Here is a 22,251-nt window from a genome sequence, read left to right on the forward strand (position 1 = left end):
AGGTCACCAGGCAGGACCCGAGGGGGAGTACTCAGAGGACTAAAGATCAGACACAGGCAGAGTGGGCTCTCCTGCCCTGGTTTCTCCTCCCTCGCTGCTTACCACACAGACAAAGGCCAGCTCCACACTCTTCCCCACAGAGGCCGCACCATTTTTGCTTTTCACTTACATCACCCAATACTAGCATCAGCTTGATCTGGTAATCTGGAGCCCTGGTTTTCATTGGTGTTTTGTTCCTGGACTCTCACGTGGACATCAACTGGAGTGTCTGTTCCCCCTGGATCTCCCTCTTCGGCTAAAGCTGGGGGGCGGAGGTATGAGAGCCCCTTCCAGGACTTGCTGGGAGACTAGGTGTATGTGTATCTGAGGTGGGCGTAGGGAATCCCGACTCTGCAGACACGATTTCAGAAAGTGCGGGAAGAGTGGAGGGAGGTTGGTTGGAGCCACCGCAGCAGGTTGAACACCATGTTTTCTTTATCTTGGATGAACGGGAGGACCAGGATGCCTGGAGCATTTTCATCTGAATGTGTGCTTCTGACTTACCTTCTGGATCTAGCTCCCTGCCCACATTCATATGGTCTCTCTTCCCACATGATTTTGTTTTGTTTTGTTTCGCTTTTTAAAAAATTCAGAATCACAGAACTGGTTGGTTACCACCCTGAGGAGCTGCTTGGCCGCTCAGCCTACGAGTTCTACCATGCTCTGGACTCAGAGAACATGACCAAAAGTCACCAGAACCGTAAGTTCCTGGAGCACCCTGTGTGGCTCCCTTGTGTCTGTGAAATATGGCCTTGAATGAGGTGTGGCACTAGTGAGACCAGAGAAGACCTGCTTCCATCCTCCACAGAGCCACCATCTTGGGTGGCAGACAAGACCTGCCACCATCTTGGGTGGCAGACAAGACCTGTGCTCTTCAGGATGGTTAGAAATCCAAGGCTGCCACCAGCCCAGATGATAACTTGATGCAAATTAGAAAAAGGCCCCGTTCCTCTGGGGGGGACACACCCATACCATGGCCCACAGCTTAGAGAGTAGAAGGTGGGCTGAATCTCAGTCCTCACATTCCATTTCCACCCAGCGCCTCATATGGCCAGCAGTTGGCACAGCCCTGTGGGACATCCCTGTAGAGAAGAGCACAAGAGGACACATGGTCAGCTGGGTCATGGGCTATAGAAGCAGAAGAGGAGGCCTGGGAAGGTTCAAGAAAGGAGAGGACAGAGCTCTTGATTTGGACCTTGAAGGATGGGGGAGGACGAGGCCCAACAGGTGAAGGTACCAAGGCAGCAACTTCACAGATACATTGAGGTAGGCCTTGGTTCTCCAACAGCTCACTTGCTGGGTCAGAGAACCCAGTCGGAGGCTGTCCTGGCAAACCAGTGGTGGCACATGGACACTATGCTTTGCAACTTGAAAGAAACCCGAGTTATGAAAGGATCCTGGGACAGCACTGGTAAGGGAGATGTTCTGCATTGGCACAGTCGGTGCGAAGAGTCTAGTGCACCCAAGGAACTGAATGTTGAAAATTTTAATTTTACTTAAATTTCAGTCACCAGACTTGACCGTGGCTACCCCATGGGACAGGGCAACTCTAGTGCCTTCACTTGGCCATATTCCCAGTGCAGCCTTCCTGTTCACAGGCAATCCAAGATAGTCTCCTTGAATCCATGCAGCCCATCAACATGCAAAGGACTCTGGGTCGATTCCACTATACTCAGCCCACTGAGGGACATAGACATAGGATTTCTCCCCAACGAAAGAAAAAGGAAGGTTGTCGGCTCTGTGGGAATAGGTGGCTCATCTTTTTAGCCTCAATATCTAGCATAGTGTTTGATAAAATGCAGGCACTAAGTCAGTGATAAACCCAAGGCAGCACTCCTATTTGGGAAAGCATGCTTCAAAATCAGTGCCGACAGAGGTGCTGAGAAGATTCTAGGCGGATTAAAAATGGGTAAGGTAAGTCTAACAAGCTTGCCGGTAGCCCTGCGGGTCCTGGGCCCCCGGGATTAGCTGAGGCTTGGGGTGGCAAGGGAGAAGATGGAGATGCTTTTGTTTGTCCGTAGTGTCTCAATCCACCGTCTGTGCTAAGGTTAGGACAGCTGAGTTCAGAGCAGCCCACAGATCAGCAATCCCATAAACTGTATGTGAGCACAGTTCCTGTCCTCTGATGGCGTGAGATCTTCTCTTTCTAATTGGTCTCTCTGCTTTTTCCTCGTGGCTTTGGGGTTTGAGCTGAAAGTACAAGACAGCCCCTTATGATATCTCAGAGAAGTTTTTCACTATGCTGTCTGGCCAAAACCCAACCAAGCCACCAGCCTAGATTCAGCCCCATGCAGGGACCCAGAGAATGGACGGGGGAGGTGAAGGCAGCTTTGTGTGCCCGTGGACGTGACCCAGCCCGAGCCTCTCCCAGCTTTGAAATTGTAGGATGTGGTTCCAGCCTTCATGCTGGGATTCCCCATGCTTTTCTGTTCCACGGTGATTCTCGCTCCCAAAGTCATCGCAACCTATGACTCCGGGACCGGGGCTCTGCCCCAGCTGACCCACAGATTCCCCAGGGCCTGGCTTTCTGGGTCTTTCCTCCTTTATATGAATGGATGAAATGGGAAACATCCAGCTTTTTTTCTCAGCCCAGGGTGAAGTCAAAGCAGGGGACAATAGTAAAAGTTTCTGGGAATTCCTGGAGGACAGTATTATACTTTGTCTTTGGGGATAGAAGAGCCGAGGCACTGCTCTCAGAAGGAACAAAAATGATGACTTCTCCCTGGGCAAAGAAAAAGTATTCTCTCTTTCTTCTTAAAAAAATCTTTGACCCGGGCGCCTGGGTGGCTCAGTGGGTTAAGCCGCTGCCTTCGGCTCAGGTCATGATCTCAGGGTCCTGGGATCGAGTCCCGCATCTGGCTCTCTGCTCAGCAGGGAGCCTGCTTCCTCCTCTCTCTCTCTCTCTCTCTCTCTGCCTGCCTCTCTGCCTGCTTGTGATCTCTCTCTGTCAAATAAATAAATAAAATCTTTAAAAAAAAAAAAATCTTTGACCCTTAAAACAGAGCTGGGATAAAAATTGGTCTTGCCAGTTTCGTGCTGACTCTGGTGGAAATATGGTGCTTTTTATTGAATCCGTACATTGAAGTATTAGGCACACTTAAAGGTAATTCACAACCCAAAGAGAAATCAGACTCCCTTTTTCCCCTGATGGAGCCACGTAAAGCTGCCTAGAGCTTCGTGGCCCCACGCCCAGCCAGCAAACCCAAATCCAGCAAGGGGAAGTCTGTGTGGCTTGGAAATTGGATTACTGACAGCTAAAACAGAAAGCATCTATTTCTGTCTCTCCGCCCGTGTGTGTGTGGGGGGGCGGGGGTTGGGTTTGTGCAAATAAAGTCGTACCACAGAGTCACACTACTGTGGCGGGATAGTTGGAGGCTGGGTCAGGTTTATACGCCAGCATCCTGAGTTTCCGCGTGAATGTGTGTTTTAGCCTGTGAACGTTTACTGTCGAAATGACTGGGGAAGCTCTGTCCTCAAACCAGATTTAGATAATTGAAAGCCATCATTTCCAAATGGATTAGTAATTTATACGTCGTCGTTACTGTTGGTGGTAGGGGCTGTGGGGGGGCTTTCTCTTTGTTGTGTGAGGACATTATGTGCTCTTAGGAAAACAAGATTAAAGGCTATAAACGGCCTATCTCCCAAGGAGCAGGCCCCTCACCAAGGCTGGCGTTAATGAACAGATGGGTAGAAAGCAGGTGTAATTATACTGTGCTGGCAGAGCAGGTCCTCGCCTGCAATCACTAGAAATGCAGTTAAGACCTTTGCTCGCTGCACTGCATAATCAAAAAGAATAGGAGCCCTGAACTCTGTCTGCATTAAGGTCCGTCTAAATAAGTTAACTCCAGGCACTTGAAATTGTGCAAGAATCGTTTCTCTGCAGGAAGGGAGCCTCAGTGGGGCACCTGAGGGGCCCTGGGGAGGACAGAAGTGGCCCAGGAGCCCACGATGATGCAGGACCACAGCCACAGCAAGTGGAGGCTTCTCAGTGAATGGCGGCATGGGGGTCGTAGCCAGAGAGTGAGGGGCCGGGAGTGCTGTTCTCCTGCTCCGTTGTCCTACATCGTGTTAAGCAGATCACAGTCCCCCTGACCTTATTCCTTTCTGTCCAAAGGCGGCGGTATCTATCCTCTCTGTGGCCCAGAATTATGGTCCAAAAGACTAGACTAGGGTGATGTGCCACTTTGGAAAAGCATGTGGCAGCTTCTTACAAAGGAAGCATGTACTTAGCCACTGACCTGGTCATTGTCCCCCTAGCTGCACCCACCATATGTGTCCATACAAAGATGTGTACACCAGTGTTTATAGCAGCGGTATTCACAATAACCAAAAAAACTGAAAACAACTTAAACATCCATCTACAGGTGAATGGATAAACCAATTATGGTACCTCCATACAGTGGAACACAGCTCAGCAATAAAAAGGAGCAAAGCCCGAGTCCTGGCAGCACCCCGAGGAATCTGGAACACATGCTGAGTGAAAAGAAGCCAGACACAAGAGTACATACTCTTGTATGAGGCCACTTACATGCAGATGGAGAGAAGAGCGCCATATAGTGGCAGACAACAGATCAGGGGAGCCTGGGACCAGGGGTGGTCACGAGGATGGAGCAGCAGGAGGCCTAAGGAATTCGGAGGTGGCGGGCTGAGGGCTGAGTGGTTTACCTTGGATTGTGGTGACAGTCCCACGCACTTTGTCAGAACACACTTGACTGTGCACCTCAAGTGGTTGCATTTTTAAAGATTTTATTTATTTATTTATTTGACAGAGAGAGAGATCACAAGTAGGCAGAGAGGCAGAGAGAGAGGAGGAAGCAGGCTCCCTGCTGAGCAGAGAGCCCGATGCGGGACTCGATCCCAGGACCCTGAGATCATGACCTGAGCCGAAGGCAGTGGCTTAACCCACTGAGCCACCCAGGCACCCTGGTTGCATTTTTAAATTGAAGGTAAACTAAACTTCACTGAAGTTGATTTTTTTTTTTTTTAAGATTTTACTTATTTATTTGACAGAGAGATCACAAGTAGGCAGAGAGGCAGGCAGAGAGAGAGAGGGAAGCAGGCTCCTTGCTGAGCAGAGAGCCCTATGTGGGGCTTGATCCCAGGACCCTGAGATCATGACCTGAGCTGAAGGCAGAGGCTTAACCCACTGAGCCACCCAGGCACCCCTGAAGTTGATTTTTAAAAGGAAAACCAAAGCACGAAAGCTTAGGTCGGGAGTCTGACATGTAGACTGTGAGCCTGTGAGTCTACTGTTTCCACTGAGGGGCCCTTTCAGCAAATGACCATGGAGTTCCCCACCTCAGTTTCTTCAGAGGAAAAACAGGTATCCTGAGAGACCCCTCATGGTGTCATTGGGAATTACATGAGCTGTTGGGGACGCTGATCCTTACGGACGACTTAGGTGCCAGGCAGTTGTAACTGCTTTGCAGCAGTGAGCTCATCTTGAGACAGTGTCAAACACTGCAAAGCACTGCACACAAGTAAGTTACTACTCGGGCACCTCGGTGCTTGTTCCATTATTGAAGTGGGTAAAACGTGCCCCCAAAAACATAAAGGGCCACAAGCGGCATCAGTAGGAATCAAGCAGCCATCCTCAGCCTCCCAAGCCTAGTGAACAGGGAGGTGGCCCCTGCACCCACCAGGAGAACGGAGTGCAAATCTGTGTTTACCAAGAGTCTGGGTACTCTCCCGGAGGACCCCTCACAACGTTCTCTACGGCCCCGGAGAAGAGGGGGCTTTTCCTCTGTGGCCGTTGTCCAGGACATCCCATCAACAGGTCTGCACGGGATCCGCCAGCCGGGCAGACCCGGTCCTCGGCATGAACAGCTGCTCCACGCTGGCTCACTAGGAATGTCGTTCTCGTCATCACTGTTCTTTTTGTCAGCATCTCACTTTGCAGATGAGGAAACCAAAACTAAGAGGGATTGTTCCTTCCCCAGAGCCCCCATGCTAGCAAGATTTTCTAACACCTTTATCATGCCTCTTCTCATTCTCTGTGATCAGAGGAGCTCGGAGCTAGGATTCTGAAGAATGAATTCCCAAGGAATGAAAGTAGATGGACCGTTCAGAAAACTACCAGAAATTCTAACATTGGTAGACTTTAAAGAGATGTATTAATTCCTGCTTAATGGGAGTAGATGAAGCCTTCTAGACTGGGCTATGTGGGACACCGTCCCAGTGCTTTCCTACAGCAAGTGTTAAATGAGTGTTTAGAATAATCTAGAAGAGGATTGTGTCTCAGTGCGCAGTCTTGTCTGTTTCCCCGTAGACTACCCTCCCTGTGAGCTCCCCAGACTCCCTGACCTCGGGCTCTGTTTCTCCTCCCCTAGTGTGCACCAAAGGGCAGGTGGTGAGCGGCCAATACCGGATGCTTGCGAAGCACGGGGGCTATGTGTGGCTGGAGACCCAGGGGACAGTCATCTACAACCCTCGGAACCTGCAGCCCCAGTGCATCATGTGTGTGAACTATGTCCTGAGGTGAGCACGTGAGGGCCATGGGGCAGGCTGTGCAGGGCGCCTGAGCTCCCCAGACCGAGGGCAGCAGGCCTAGAGGACACACACCTCCCCGACCCCGGGCACTGCTTCTGCGAGCTCTTTGTGCCAATCCTTGGGGCCCAGAGGATTTTCATGGCTGTCTCGGGGACTATAGGACACCTGGGGTGGCCCTTCCTGGTGACCTTTTTTTTTTTTGGTCTCCCCCCCCCTTTTTTTTTTGCAGACAAAACCTTTTATTAGTTTATTTACAGGCCTTATCAGTGCTCCTGGTAGTATCATTAAAAGACCATTTTACCTAACTTAGAAAATGCCCATCTTTTCAACTGTAGTCATTTCCTATTGCCTATGGCTGCTATAGTACGCATTTCACTCAGCATTGTTTACCTACCAGGTTATCCTCTGCTTTTTGCCTGATAGTTGCCTGATAAATTCCCCTTTCGTTAAGAAAAAAGCCTACTCAAGAGAACTAAGTTCAAATGGTCGATTGTTTTTTCATCAAATGCACCAGTGTCATGCCTCTGACCCACATGGGGAGGCATACATAGTTGTCACTTAGTATTTTTTGAATGGGGAACAAGGAAAGAGATACTGCTCAGGATTTCTGGGAGAAGATGCAACAGCTTCATTCCCTAGTGCCTGGGGAGAAAGCTGGAGATGGTCCCTGCTAGAGTAAAACAAATCCGAAGCCCTCACGCCCCCATGTACGCAATGCAGCGCTTGCCCGGGTTATCAGCATCCCAGAGCCATCCCTGTCCCAAGGGCAGGCTTGGGGTTGCTGCCCCCAAGACTCCAAACTTCACCGTGCGGGGCCTTACAAAACCCTAGCACCGTTTCCATACCTGTGTTTTCAGCCAAGATGGTTAGCTGTCTGCTTTTCTGTATATCTGGGGATATAAAAGGCTTTTGCTAGAAAACATGGAAGGTCTGAGACACTTCTTGTCCCATCAGTGAGATCGAGAAGAATGACGTGGTGTTCTCCATGGACCAGACAGAATCCCTGTTCAAGCCGCACCTGATGGCCATGAACAGCATCTTTGACAGCAGCGGGGAGGTGGCAGTGTCCGACAAGAGTAACTGCCTGTTCACCAAGCTGAAGGAGGAGCCCGAGGAGCTGGCCCAGCTGGCGCCCACTGCAGGAGATGTCATCGTTTCTCTGGATTTCGGTGGGTGCTTCCTAGCCAAACGGGGGCCTGCTGAACCCTCTCTCCTTACTGTAACTGGCCTCCCCGGCTTCAGTGTTTCCTCAACCCCTGCCCCCTCCCCGGCCCTGTGATTCCTCTGTTGGTAGCCAGATTCTGTGCTGAGTGCCGAAGGGCAATGTGCAGGTCTGGCACGGAGTGAGAGGGTCCTGCTTTGGACTTTGCAAAATGCTGCCTTGGTGGGGTTTGTGGGGACTGAGCCATGGGCTGTCCAGCAGAGGCGGGGGGGAGTCTGACATAAGGGAGGGGGCAGCGAGAGAGATGGTCAGAGGCCGCTGCTGTGTTTGCATGGAGAGGGCAGATGTCCCCCTAGGCCTTGAAGGACAGAATGCCGTTTAGGTAGAGGGCCAGGCTGAAATAGGAGGAGAAATCATTCCAGAAATGTGGAGGGAGAAAAGATGCCCTCATATCCACTATTTTTTAAAATAATGTGGGCCTCTCCACAGGGCGCCTGGGTGGCTCAGTTGGTGAAGCATTCCACTCTTGATTTTGGCTCAGATCATGATCTCAGGGTGGTGAGATCAAGCCCCGCATCAGGCTCACTGCTGGGCAGGTGTGGAGTCTGGGGGAGAGTCTCCCTCCCTTGCCATCTGCTCCTACCCCCATCCTGTGCATGCACTCTCTCTAAAAAAAAAAGTAAATGTTGGCATGTCCAGGCAGTTTTCAGCCCTGTCCCCCTCCCATGCTGGGAACACTTTACCTATGCACCTGGGAAGCCCCTTGCTCCCAGGCTGTGACCCCTACCTCTGTCCCCCACCCTCCTGTGCCCATCCCAGGGCTAGAAGCCCCTCCCCCTGCTCACCGTATGGTGACTTGGCCCCTCTAAAAGCTCTGGAGTGGCCGCATGGGGATTGCAACCTTAGAAACTATAAAGGGCAACAGCCCCGGGACAAGAAGTCTCGCAGCGGCCCTGGGATGTGGCAATACTGAGGCAAACTGGCCTGTTTCCCTCTTACAACCTCCTCCGCATGGATATTCCCGGCCCCTTGTCAAGGAAGTGAGTCCTAGGACCTGTAGACCCTGATGAGGAACACCCGGGAGGGTGTTCCCTTCCAAGGGAGACTTGCTTCTCAGCTCGGAGTTGCAGCGGGGCCTTGGAGGCAGAGCGCCTAGCCCCAGGCACGCTTTCAAACCCTTCTAGGACCTTCCGTACACCCTCTGGGCTTTCGCTACCCCGGGGTAAGCCCAGGAGTTGCAGGTGGTAACCAGCCAGGACCTTATTTCCACAGAGAGCCAGAGCTTCCAGGGCTCCTCATCCTATAGCAACACCCTCCTGCCCCCCGGCCAGCCGTGGCCCAGAGAGCCAAGGAGCCACAGCACCCAGAGCGAGGCCGGGAGCCTGCCCGCCTTCACCGTGCCACAAGTGGCAGCCTCCGGGAGCGCCACCCCGAGTGCCACCAGCAGCAGCAGCTGCTCCACGGTGAGCACCCCGCCTTGGGGTGAGGACACAGAAAGGGTGGGCTGCTCCTTTTGGCTGCTGCAGGATGGCCAAGCAGATGGCCTGGATAGGAATACTGCCTACATGGCCCTCAGGTTATCCTGGGGTCCCCTGGGGTGGAGGGCCTCTTGCCTGCCCACTGCTCCAGCTGTTGGCTCTTACTGTGTGCGCCCCCATCTAAATGCTAAGTTTCCTGAAGATGGGGCTGAGTGGCATACAGCTCTGAGCCCCTCACTCAGTCGCTGGGCAGGGGCAGAGAGTGGCATAGTTTTCAGAGCCCCGCTGGCCACGGCCTTCTTGTAAGGAGGGGTCCCCCTCCACATACTTGTTCCAGGGGCTGGAGCGGACTCTGTGAGTCTAGAAACGCCCCTTTCACCTTGGACTTCTGGGGAGACCAGTGCCCTCCTCCTGACTTGGTCACTCTCCTTCCTGGCCCCTAGCCCAGCAGCCCAGGAGACTATTACACATCCCTGAGTGATGACCTGAAGATTGAAGTCATCGAGAAGCTCTTCACCATGGATACAGAGGCAAAGGACCAGGGCAGCTCCCAGGTAGATGGGCTATGCCGGCTCACACCCATTCTTACAGCCACAACATTCCCTGCAGAGCCTGAGGGGGGTGGAGGGGTGGTGCTTGGCCAAAGCCCTGGTCTTAAATGGGAAGTGGAGCCTTCTCCCCAGGCTCAATCCAGCTTGTGCAGTCTATACTGAGGCCGGATTTCCTCTGCCCCAGAAAGCAAATTACCCCTGCTCCTTTTTTAAAGAAGCCTTATGTTTAAAGAGTAGATAGGAATTGTGAGAGGTTTATAAATAAGGAACATTTACTCTCCTCACAAACACATTCATCTTCGGATTCTGAAATAATAACGTTTATTTTTAATGCATTTTAAAGGATAGAGGACTGACAGATTTTTCACTTACACACCACTTTTCAGGCATGTACAGAGGCAGTGTTCATGAAAGGGACTGGTGTTTCTGAAAAATTACAAAAACAGGGATGGGACGGGTGTTTCGCAGAGCATAGGAGGAAAAGGAGGACCGAGTTGTTCCCGCCTCCCCAGGGGCCACTGGATACACCGTGGGCTTCACAGGCGGTCTCACTGGGGCTATAGGAGAGAAGTGGGGTAGAGAGGAAGTCGTTTCAGGTGGGAGGAGGCAGGGTCACCCGTGGGGAATGTGTAGGCAACCACCGAGCGGAGCATGGCGATTCGGGGTGTGAACCCCTGGAAAGGCTAGTGTCCCAGGCCAGGAGCCCTGCACAGCAAGTAGACGAATCTGAGTTTTTGGGTGCTGGGCCACAGGGATCAAAGGCGGTGCCAGAGCAAGGGAGGGACACTGCTGCAGGGAAACAGTGCAGGAGTGGGAGGGCACAGGCAGGGCCACGAGGGCGGGACAAGAGAATAGCCTTCTCAAGGCTATGCCTGCCTCCCCACACCTTTACCTCTGCCTTGTCCTCAGACGGACTTCAGTGAGCTGGACTTGGAGACCCTGGCCCCCTATATCCCCATGGACGGTGAAGACTTCCAGCTCAGTCCCATCTGCCCCGAGGAGAGGCTGCTGCCGGAGAAGCCGCAGGCCACCCCCCAGCACTGCTTCAGCACCATGACGAACATCTTCCAGCCGTTGGTGCCCATGGCCTCCCACAGTCCCTTCCTCCTGGACAAGTATCAGCAGCAGCTGGGAAGCAAGAAGATCGAGCCTAAGCACCAGCCCATGTCCTCCATCTTCTTTGATGGTGGGAGTAAGGGGTCGCTGCCACCGTGCTGTGGCCAAACCAGCACCCCTCTCTCCTCCATGGGTGGCAGATCCAACACCCAGTGGCCCCCTGACCCGCCATTACATTTTGGGCCCACGAAGTGGCCTGCCACAGATCAGCACACGGAGTCCTTGGGGCCATCACCGTTGGGTGCCCCCATCACCTTACCCCATCTCTCCATGTTCAAGAAAAGGTGAGTGGCCCAGACCCTTGCTGCACCAGCGGAAGCTCCCACAGCAGGGGATGGGTTGGAGCTCTGGGGGCCCCAGAAAGGCTTCCTGCTCCTCTCCTGTGCTCTGAGAGTAGAGGCTGTGGGTGATTCACCCCAAGGTAGGTGAGGCCATGAGCAGAACACATTTGTGTCTGGGCCGCGGCAGAGAGAAGGTGTCTGCTAAGGGACTTGAATGGCACCGTGCCCCCTCCAGACCAGGGCTCCACAGCCGAGTCACAGATGCACACGGGCGTCTGAAGGACTCCTGCTGCTCTGTTGGAACCCTGGTTGAGAAAAGCATAAAAGATGCCCTTGCTTCTCCTCTGCCTCGCAGCTGTCCCTGGTTCCTCCCCTCTCTTCCCATCTCCCCAGCAAGGCCCGTGTCAACCAGGGGGGGCACTCACCGGGCCAAGTCACGGTGGTTGATCTGGGACTTCTTGTGCTCAGGGCCCCAAGGTTCTGCTTCAGGGGGCGCTTGCCCATCCTCCCCGGGGAGCAGTCCAGGAACTACAGGGGAGAGACAGGGCAGAAGACAGAGGTCTTCAAGACCAATGTCGCCCACTGTGCAGCCACAGCGGAGGGCTGCCCGGATGCACAGGGCCAGCAGGCAGCTGTGGAGGGAGGTACAGGTGACTGGAACCCTCAGCATCTGGAGCCTGCGGCCCCTCCTCTGGGACTCTGCCCTTTGCATCTCAGAGCCAACACGGGCGAGTCTGGAAGGGCCCTCTGACGGCGCAGAGAACATGGGGATGTGGGGCTTCCAACTCCTTCATGGCTCTTTCTCTTGGCATTGGCAGGTCTGCAAAGGGCTTTGGCCCCCAAGGTCCAGATGTGATGAGCCCAGCCATGGTGGCCCTGGCCAACAAGCTGAAGCTGAAGCGACAGCGAGAGTATGAGGAGCAAGCCTTCCAAGACATGAGTGGGGTGAGTCTCCTGCCTGGTAGCGTCTGGACTCCCTCCACAGCCCAGGGTTGTGGAGACAGTGAGGACAGAGGTCCTCTCCCAGGGGCTGTGGGGGCCCAGAGAGCCTGCCAGGGGCAGCAGGAAGGGGGGTGGGTATGACCCCAGCCCCCTCGCAGGCCCACCCTCCCCACCGACCCTGTCTGAGGACCTGCGTCTCTGGCCTTCTCCCTTCTGCCTCCAGGGGGATCCGTCAGGCAGCAGCACTTCCCATCAGGTGTGGAAAAGGGTGAAGAGCCTCAGGGCCAACGGGAACTGCCCTCTGATGCCCGACAAACTGCTGAATGCAAACCTCCCCAATGGTAAGCAGCGGGTCCGAGCCTCCTGGGGGCTGCGGGGACCGCACTGGCAGGGGCGCCTCTGGGTCCCTCCGCAGTCTCACCCCTGCCTGTCTGAGCCTCCAAGGGATAAGGTGGTGTCCCGCGTACCCGTCCCCCGGCCCCAGCCCCTTCCACTAGGCCTGGGTGAGAGACTCGGGACGTTTTGGGCACTGGGGCCACAGGAGCTGGGTCTAGTTCTGGGCACCTTTTGTGAAGGAAGGAGGCTTCTGGGGGCCTTGCAGTCTCTCCCCTGCCTGGGCCTGGCACTGTCCTCACTTGCTGCCATTGGTCTTTCAGATGAGTTCACCCAAAATCCCATGAGGGGCCTCGGACAGCCTCTGAGACACCTGCCACTGCCACCGTCTGCCATGAACCCGGGGGAGAACGCCAAGAGTGGGTTCCCCCCGCAGTGCTACGCCCCTCCGTACCAGGACTACAGCCTGCCGTCCACTCCCAAGGTGTCAGGTGAGTGCGTTTGGGACCTGGAACCAGCCAGTAGCAGGGCTCAGCTCTGTACGGGGACAAGACTGATGCCCTGGAGGGCAGCTACCTGTCCCAGAAATAGTACGGCAGGGGCGGATGCTGCCTGGCCCCAGGGTTTTAGAAGGCACAGCTGGGGCTCTTGGGGCATAAGAGTCCCCAGGCCCATGCCTTCTGCTCAGTGTTTCATAGCACCATCTTGCCTACTGCCTCATTCACTGCCTTTTCAGGCAGGAGCAGAACTGAGGACAGGCACAGAGAACGTACTGCCACGGGGTGGCCCTGGGGAATTCGGGGAGGGTTGGCCACCCTTCTCCCCTGGGCTGCCCGAGTCTATTCCCATCTCACAGATCCTAATCACCAGCCCCCAAGGGTTGCTATTTGACATGAATGTAATCCATGGTTTGGGGAAAACACAGCAGAAGCCCTCTTAGGGAAGAGCCCCTTTTTAGAATGTTTGACAAGAGCTTTAAAAACACGGTACCAATCATTCTTTCAGGCATGGCAAGTCGGCTGCTTGGGCCCTCCTTTGAGCCCTACCTGCTGCCCGAATTGACCAGATATGACTGTGAGGTGAATGTTCCTGTGCCAGGAAGCTCCACGCTCCTGCAAGGAGGGGACCTCCTCAGAGCCCTGGACCAGGCCACCTGAGCCAGGGCCCCCCTGGGCGGGCACCCCCCGCACACGCTGCCCTGCCAGCTTCACTCTGTACGTCTACTTTTGCAACTAGGTATTTCTAACACCAACACACTTTTTACAAGATGTACCTACTGGCAAACCTGCCCATGTCACCACGTAGTGGCCTTTTTCTAAAGATGCTCACTTTAGTTGCTGTATTTTTAAGATACACGGTTTTACCTGCTGCGTTTTATTCTGTCAATGAACGTGTTCTTAAATTTTGTAAGATTTTTCTTTCCCCATCTTTGATTACTTCTAATTTATATTATTCATGGGTCCCTCTGTCTCGCTCTCTCACACACAGTATCCATACTAATGAATTTTGTGTTACCTCTGTTCTCTTGTTGGGAAAGCTTTGGCTTCGTTTTACTAAAAAATGGTGGTGGTGTTGTTGCCAAAGAGAAACAAAGTAATTCTGCTATTCAAGCTAGATTTTCACAGCCTATTCCTCTCAAAGCCCTTCTCCCTTCTTTCTTAAAACTCATCACCCTATGGTAAATTTCCATCTTTCTGCTCTTCTTAAGCCGACTCTTAGCTCTAATCTTGACACAACATTTGGGAAAGAAGAGAAACGTGAAGGGTGAACTCTGGCGTAAGTGCTTGTGAAGGTTGCGCAATGTGGCTTTCCCCCCTTACTGTTTGGGGTTCTTCTCTTACATTTGGTGGATCTGTTTATTATTATTCAAAAACATAACAGGTTTTTTAAGAGAAAACTTTTATCTGGTTTAATGTGTTTATCATATATATGGGTACTTTGTCATATCTAAAAATTTAGAAACAGAAATGGAATCCTGTCATGGAATCACTTTAAGATCTGTTTTGTAAGATGTCGGTTCTCTCTCTCCTGGTGTTGCCGACACCACCGTCGTTCGGCACGCCCCTGGGCCTGTCCTCACTCTGCTCAAGGTCTCTCGCTGTTGGCTTTTTGCTTTGGGGATATGCCATAGGCGTGACAAGCAATCTAAGACATGGAATCATGAAGTGTGGGAGCACTGCGAGCTGTCTTCTCATGTTCTATATGTATTATGTATGTATGTATGTATGTATATTATTATTGCTGCCAAGAGGGTCTGATGGCATGTTATGGGGTAAGGGTGGGGCAAATCTGAGGGAGGGGAAGTGCTTTAATTTTTCTTCAGATCTTGTTGCTAGCCCTTCAAGTGCACTGAGCTATGGGACTCTAAAGGTCTTTCACATGGCACATTTGGGTATTTCCAGAATTACCATGAGATGGTTTCAGTGGGAATTCAGGAAAGAAAGTGAGGATTCAGAAATGGTGTAGTGTTCCAGCCCATGGTCCTCCCAGCTTACCAGCCCGGAACACATGGAGCTGGCCTGAGAGAGGGTGTGGAGAGGGGGCGTAGCTGGTCCTGACCAGGCCCTCACCCCTTCCTCAGCCTGCTGTCAAGTGGCCCTGCCAGGAGCAGCAGGCAGACTTCCTGGTTGGCCCCTAGCCTCAGGCCTTCCCCAAGGTCTGTCACCTGAAGTGACATTCAGGTAGGAAGCACTGAAAATCAAGTGTCTCAGAGCACTTTATAACTCACTGGTTAAGAGGGACAATACCTTTTGGTTTTTAAATAGCAATCACATGGAGCTCTTCTGTCCTGGGTACAATGAGGAAGTTTCTAGAAACACACACAAAGCACAGCGGGCCAAGAATCTGGTAAAGCTGGATGGACTTACTGCCAAAAACACAGCAAAAGACCGAAGTTCAAAAGAAATCTAGGAGAAAAACGACCTGGCCGCTGCCTTGACCCAGTCACACTGTAGCACCACCACTTGGCCCCACACACGGTGGCAGAACTTGAAGGGTTACTGACGTGTAAACGCTGGTGTTTGATTTCCTGTGTGTGTTGCCTCAGCATTAAGGGCATTTTTTACCCTTGCAGTTTTACTAAAAAACTCTGAAAAAATATTCCAAGCTTCATATTAACCTTAACCTGTCAGCGTAACGAGTTCATGAACATTACCGTAGTGTCAAACTCCTACTGACAACAATACTAGAGGGGAGCTTAACCTTATAAAGAAATGTATTTTGACACTGATATCTTATTAAAGTGTTCTGAACCTACCATTGCTGGTGGCTCTTGTTCGTGTAGATTTGTCACAGGCTATACCAATGGAAAGCAAAGCCTCTATTACACAGCTTACAGACAATGCGTGCGGACCCTGATCTCTGTGAGGTAATGGAGGCCAGCCGACAGGAGGGAGAGAGCAGCACGAACACGGGCACGGCTCAGGACTGGCTGCCATGTTGCAACAGCCATATTTCCGCCTATAGTTCTGTCTGCTGCTAGGCCCTTTCTCAAATCCTGGGGGGCGGGGCGGGGGGTGTTACCCAAGGACAGAAGTCACCATCCTGCTTTCAGAAGACTACATGAAGCAGCGTGAGAGCTGGGCTGGTCTCCACATCACACTCTGCACTTTGAGACGCAGGTTCAAAGGGGCAGCGTGGATTGAGTGGTAAGGGAGGACCTCCATTTGGAGGCAGCAGGGCTCAGTGGGGCCTTCCCACAGAGAAGGTAAAGGTAGGAGGGCAAGGGCCAAGACCACCTCAGGTGGAGACAGGGTATGGCAAAACCCTGAATTAGACATGGCTTGATGGGTTCCCAAATTCAAACTTGACCCTCCTAAATCCTGTCCTGCTTGTGAACAGGCAGCTGTCTCTGTAGGGTCATGCGGAGGCTCGGGGGAGAGCCCGCAGCAGCCTCTGCTCACAACCGTCAGGCCTAGAACCAGTCATTCCAGCATATTCCTTTGAACTCTGTGGTCCCTACGGGAACTGCTTGGCCTCTCTGTGGCCTTTGTGAAACTGAAATCAATCCCTTCACTTCCATGACCAGCCAGGCAGGATCAGGAGAAGAGACTTCAAAGTTCTAATGTCACAGACACATACACACACACACACGTTTTTTGAAATGATACTCATTTGGTGAAGTCATGATCTCTCCAAGAGCTTACCAGCTCAGAGCAGAAACAAAAGCAATTCTGATTAATTCCGCTAGATGAGGTAGTGTTCAATGATAGAGGCCCAGGGACCACATATTTTAAGGTACTTCCTGTCTCAGATACTGGGCTTTGGTGTCCCCAAGTGCACTTGTACTTGGGCCAAGGACCCCCACCTTGGGTTCAGAAAGCACAAAACTAATAGACACAAATGAGCTCTCAGTTGCTTTTGGGTGAAATCCTGTGGTGAAGGTCCTGTGTGAGTTCAGAGGCGGCCAGGAAAGATTCGCCTGGGCCTCAAGAGTAGAGAAACCCACAGCGGAGCTGGGAGGGAAGAAGACTGGTAAGACAGGGGTGACAGCGAAGTTATTTCAAGAGCGGATGAGAAGGACAAAGCATAAGGCCAGAACAGATGGCACCTGCAGGAGACGCCAGACTGAGGAGACGGCAGCCTGGCCACTCACAGCACAGGCCTGGAGTCAGACCTCGGTTCAGGTCCTCAGTCTGCTATTTCCAGCTGCGTCTTGGGGGAGGACTTTAATGCCTGAGAGCCCGTGTCTGCCTCCCTGGGAACAGGGAACGGTAACAGTCCCTACTTCATAGGTGAAGGCTGGAGATAGAAATTTGGGACTCAGCAACAGGAAAGTTGTACTTAACTCCATGAGACTGGGTTAAATTACCCAGCAGATAAGAGCGGAGACAGAGAGTACAGTTCTAAGGTAGAGTCCAGGTCAAAGTCAGAGGAGGAGCCAGCAAAGAGGCTGAGCAGAAGCAGCAAGTAGGAAAAATCCCAGGAGCATGGCATCCCAAAAGCCAAGAGAAGGGGGCATTCCAAGAACTTACCAGCTCAGAGCAGAAGCAAAAGCCATTCTGAGTAATTCCCCTATATGAGGTGGTGTTAACCTCCTCATACATGGAGGTTCCTCGTATATAACGTTTCCTATATGGAACCGTTAACTGGGCCTCACTCTAGACTGAGAGGTCAGGTAAGAGGGAGAGACAAACTTGGCTCTGGGGTTTGGCAACATGGAGATGGTCACTGACCTTGCACAATGCAGTCTGGGTAGACAGCAAAGCACAGCGTCTTGATGGGAGCGGACTGAGGGGTGAGCTGCCTGGAGCAGAGCGGGGTCAGAAGCCATAGTAACACACTGCTTTTTCGGGAAGTTTCCTTGTGAAGGGAAGCAGGGAAATGGAGTAAAGCTAGAAGACCCGGTTCTGCTTTCTAATATTTAATGCACTTCTAGAATAATTTTATATTTGCCAACAAATTGCAAGAATATTAGAGTTTGGGCACCAGTTCCCTCTCTGGCTTATGCTACTGTGGTATGTATGTCACAACTAAGGAACCAGTACTGAGAACATTCTTATCTAAGATTTGTACTTGATTTCCATTTCCTTAGTTTTTGTCTGATGAATTTCTTTTCTGTTCCAGGATCCTATCCAAGATACCATACTGCATGTAACGGTCATGTGTCCTCAGGCTCCTCTAGACTGTGATAGTTTCAGGGTCCATCATAGTCATTCAAACTTCCCGTGTTGTTGATGACCTTGACAGTATTGAAGGATGTTTTTCTGATATTTTGATAGAACAGCATCCTTCAGTTTGGATTTGTTACATGTTATTGTCATGGTTAGAGATTCTGGGTTTGGAGCAGGGAGGACAAAGACCCAGTCTCAGCCCATCACATCGAGGGTACGTGCTCTCAGTGTGACTTCTCACTGTTGGTGTTAACCTTCAGTTCGCTGAGGTGGTATTTGTAGGGTTTCTCTGTAAAAGTTTTCAGATTTTTCTCAGGGACGTTCTAGTTCAAGATGAGCTAGAACCCATGGGAGTGTTGATATGGTGACGGCAGAGGGAGGAACTGATTAGGGCTTGCAAGAGAAGGGATCATTGCAGGAATAGTGCCATTGAGAATAATAATGGGCACAGATGGGAGCTAATGCAGCACGGACAGAAACACTTGTCAGTTCATCATTATTTTTTTTTAAAGATTTTATTTATTTATTTGACAGAAAGAGATCACAAGTAGGCAGAGAGGCAGGCAGAGAGAGAGGGGAGGAAGCAGGCTCCCCACCAAGCAGAGAACCCGACGCGGGGCTCAATTCCAGGACCCTGGGATCATGACCTGAGCTAAAGGCAGAGGATTTAACCCACTGAGCCACCCAAGTGCCCCCAGTTCATCATTTTTTTTAAAGATTTTATTTATTTATTTGACAGACAGAGAGAGATCACAAGTAGGCAGAGAAACAGGCAGAGAGAGAGGGGGAAACAGGCTCCCTGCTCAGCAGGGATGTGGGGCTCGATCCCAGGACCCCAAGATCATGACCTGAGCTGAAGGCAGAGGCTTAGCCCACTGAGCCACCCAGGAGCCCCAGACAGAGAGAGCACAGCGGGGGGGCGGGGGGGATTAGCAGGCAGCGAGAGAAGTAGGCTCCCTGCTGAGCAAGGAGCTGCAGGTGGGACTTGATCCCAGGACCTTGGGATCATGACCTGAGCTGAAGGCAGATGCTTAACTGCCTGAGCCACCCAGGCACCCCCAGTTCATCATTTTAAAGGAGGGAAGGCAAAGAGTAGATAAGGCTGCAGCCTGTCAGGTAGAATTGGTGAGGGCAAGATGCTAAGCAAACTCCAATTTATTGTTCCATCTCCACAGCGATGGAGGAGTTAAGACCATTAGCGGAGAGAAGGGGAAGGGCTGTCAGAGTTCTTAGCAGAGAGAAGTGTGGAATCGTCATTTCAGGCGGCCAGACTGATGGTTAGTATCAGATGCCCAAGTGAGATTTTTGTCACAAATTGACCCACTGGCACAGCTGTATATTGTTCTCTGACCACACTGTTCCACCCTAATGGAGGCAGAAGGAATGGTCGCCAGGTTGGGGGAGGGGGAGGAGCGGGAACAGCATGCCAGAAGGAGATAGGAATGTTTCCAAGGGAATGACTATTATGACAGACCAAGAAATCTAAGTTCTGTGAGGAGGAATGAGGAAAAAAAAAAAAAAAAGAGGAGGATGACCAGTGAAAAATCAGTAGGTTCAGTGAACAAGAGGTCCTAATGAGGTCAGGGAGGGGTCAGAGAGAGGTGTGGACAAAGGGAACCTTGCAGATACTCACTGTCAGAGGAAAGGAACCTGAAAATTGAAATTTCACTTATATGGACATATGACCCAGCAACACCATAAGTAAATACAACAGGTATTTATCTTAAGTGAAAACTTTAGATTTATGTAACATCTGCCCACAAACATTTATGAATAGTGCTGCTGTAATTATCACGAACTAGAAACAACCCAAATGTCCTTCAACAGGGGTATGGATTTAAAAAAGACCAAACTAGAACCCATCCCTACAATGGACTACCAGTCAGCAATCTGAGCTAACTTGATTCACACAGCACCATGGAGGAAGGGCAAAGGTATTATTCTGAGCTACGAAGCCAGCATCGAACAGGACAGTCCATGTAATTCTATGTATAGGACATTTTGGAAAAGCAAAAAAGAACAGGGACAGTGGACCACTGGTTGCCCAGGGTCAGGGGTGGGAGAAGTCTGAACAAAGGGGCTGCATGGGAGGGTTCTTCCGAGTCTTCAGATTATTCTACATCCTGTCGGTGGTGGTAGTTACGAAAAACTGTGCAGGTGCAAAATCGCAGAACTGTACATCAGAAAGAATTTTACTTGATGTAGATTGAAAACTTGTAAAAAATTTTAAAAGTTTGAGATCTCGGCAGTGGCTGAAGTAATGTGGAGGAGAAGGAGGGAGGAAGTCAGGGAGAGTGGTTGACATGGCGGGAGGCGTGATGACGCCGCGTAGAGAGGCACAGGCGAGGTGGAAGCTCTGGACCAAAATCACTGAAGGGGGGGATAAATAGAGGCCAAGGTTGACAGCCAGGAGGAGAAAGAAGAGTCCTAGGACATGAAGGGAGAGGGGGTTTTGAAGCAGCGACGCAAAAGTGGAGGACCCCTGCACCTCTAGGCCCTGTTTGATGGTGAGCCTAGATAAGAAAAACAGGCCCCTCCCTGATGGCTGCAGGGGGCAGGGGCCTCAACGGAGAGCCAGGCTCCATTCAAGAGGAAGGTGAAGGCACAGTCCGAGAAGATAGGAAGATCTAAGAGGTGGCTGATGTCAGATGGACAGCAGATGTCTGTCAGATGGACAGCACCCTACACACCAACACTCTTGGGGCTGGGATCGGGCCCTGGGAGCTTAGACTTCCACGAGATTATAGGCTAGACAGCAACCCCAAGAGATCATGTCCCTCTCTAGCACCACACCTTAACAGAGAGAGAAACAGGAGTTTGCTCACAGAAGGATGACTTAAGATGCAGACAGGCCTCACAAGCACATCACCACAGTTGACTGGAGAAGTTGAGACAGTTTGTCCCAGAGGAGATAAGATTTGGGGAATCTCAAAAGCCCCCCTTCAGATAGCTGGAGAAAGCAGTGTGTAGTTTTTCCCAGATGGCCCACATGGTAGAACCAGGCCTGCAGGTGCAGAGGGTTCAGCTCAATGCAAATGTACCCAAGAGTAAACCGTCCTCCTCCCCTAGTCTGTCAGTGTTTTTCTTTTTGTCTTCTCAGTAGAATAGGGAAGTTAAGTCTTTACTCTGAGCACCAAAGAAAGTTGGAGAGTGATGCCATTCAAGGATATCAGGTCAAGATTAAAAAAACAAAACAAAAACAAAAACACCTGATTTCAAAGCTTTGCTCAGATCTCAGCCTGGACATCTACGGCCCCGTAAAGCCCAGGACAAGCAGAGGGGAACTCTCACTGAACACTTACAGGGCAGAAGAAAGTACAAATTTTGTTGATTGTGGAATTTTAAAATGGTTTTCTTGATACAGATTTAGAGTGCATGCAAAGAAATCAGTAAAGTTGAGGAATTGTTACAGCCAAGGGGAGCCCAGGGAGACACAACAGTTAAATATAATGTGGCTTCTTGGAAGGGAAAAATGAACATGAGGTTAAAAAAAAAGGAAATTTGAATAGAGGCTATACTTTAGCTAATACTAATTGTATTAGTTCATTCATTAATTGTAAGAAATAGATTATAGTGATGTAAGGCAATGATCAGGGAAAGTGCCGGCAGGGGAAGTAGTGATTCTCTGTATTGTCTTTGCAATTTTTCCACAAGTCCAAAATTATTCTTTTTTTTTTTTTTTAAAGATTTTATTTATTTATTTGACAGACAGAGATCACAAGCAGGCAGAGAGGTAGGCAGAGAGAGAGGAGGAAGCAGGCTCCCTGCTGAGCAGAGAGCCCAATGCGGGGCTCGATCCCAGGACCCTGAGATCATGACCTGAGCTGAAGGCAGAGGCTTAACCCACTGAGCCACCCAGGCGCCCCCAAAATTATTCTTAAAAAAAAAAAAACAAACACTGAATAAAAAAAAGGATGCCAGATAAAAACCAAAAAAATGCGGGTGGAAACAGAGAACAAAGGACAGGATGGGTAAATGAGTAAATCTAAGTGAACAGTGACTATTAAAGCAGTAATAAGATATATTATGGGGCTTTAAATAATGGACATTAATGTACATGCAAACCACAGCATGACAGATGGGAAGAGGTAAACGGAGAAAGTGACTTTCAGTCTTTGCATAGTCTAGGAAGTGGCAAGTGCACTAACTTATATGAGACTTTAGTAAGTCAAGGGTGCATGTTGTGATCACAAGGGCAATCGCTAGAAGAATCATAAGATCGTGTGTAACTAACAAGCTAATAAAGCA

At 51.0% G+C, this 22,251-nt stretch overlaps 1 protein-coding gene across 2 annotated transcripts in view; it reads left to right on the top strand.

The window, feature by feature from the left end:
• The window catches only part of EPAS1 (endothelial PAS domain protein 1), an 83,745-nt gene extending 68,098 nt beyond the window's left edge, over window positions 1-15,647 (top strand). For both annotated transcript variants that reach the window (XM_082743066.1, XM_082743067.1), the window contains exons 7-16: window positions 633-739; window positions 6,369-6,516; window positions 7,483-7,697; window positions 8,963-9,153; window positions 9,612-9,722; window positions 10,629-11,119; window positions 11,935-12,061; window positions 12,282-12,399; window positions 12,715-12,882; window positions 13,397-15,647. In XM_082743066.1, the coding sequence (XP_082599192.1) occupies window positions 633-739; window positions 6,369-6,516; window positions 7,483-7,697; window positions 8,963-9,153; window positions 9,612-9,722; window positions 10,629-11,119; window positions 11,935-12,061; window positions 12,282-12,399; window positions 12,715-12,882; window positions 13,397-13,548 (1,828 nt within the window). In that variant the 3' untranslated portion in view covers window positions 13,549-15,647. The remainder of the gene's footprint in view (window positions 1-632; window positions 740-6,368; window positions 6,517-7,482; window positions 7,698-8,962; window positions 9,154-9,611; window positions 9,723-10,628; window positions 11,120-11,934; window positions 12,062-12,281; window positions 12,400-12,714; window positions 12,883-13,396) is intronic.
• The last annotated feature ends 6,604 nt before the right edge of the window (window positions 15,648-22,251 follow it).

The sequence above is a fragment of the Mustela nivalis genome (assembly GCF_964662115.1).
Source record: "Mustela nivalis genome assembly, chromosome: 8".
NCBI classification, from domain to species: Eukaryota; Metazoa; Chordata; class Mammalia; order Carnivora; family Mustelidae; genus Mustela; species Mustela nivalis.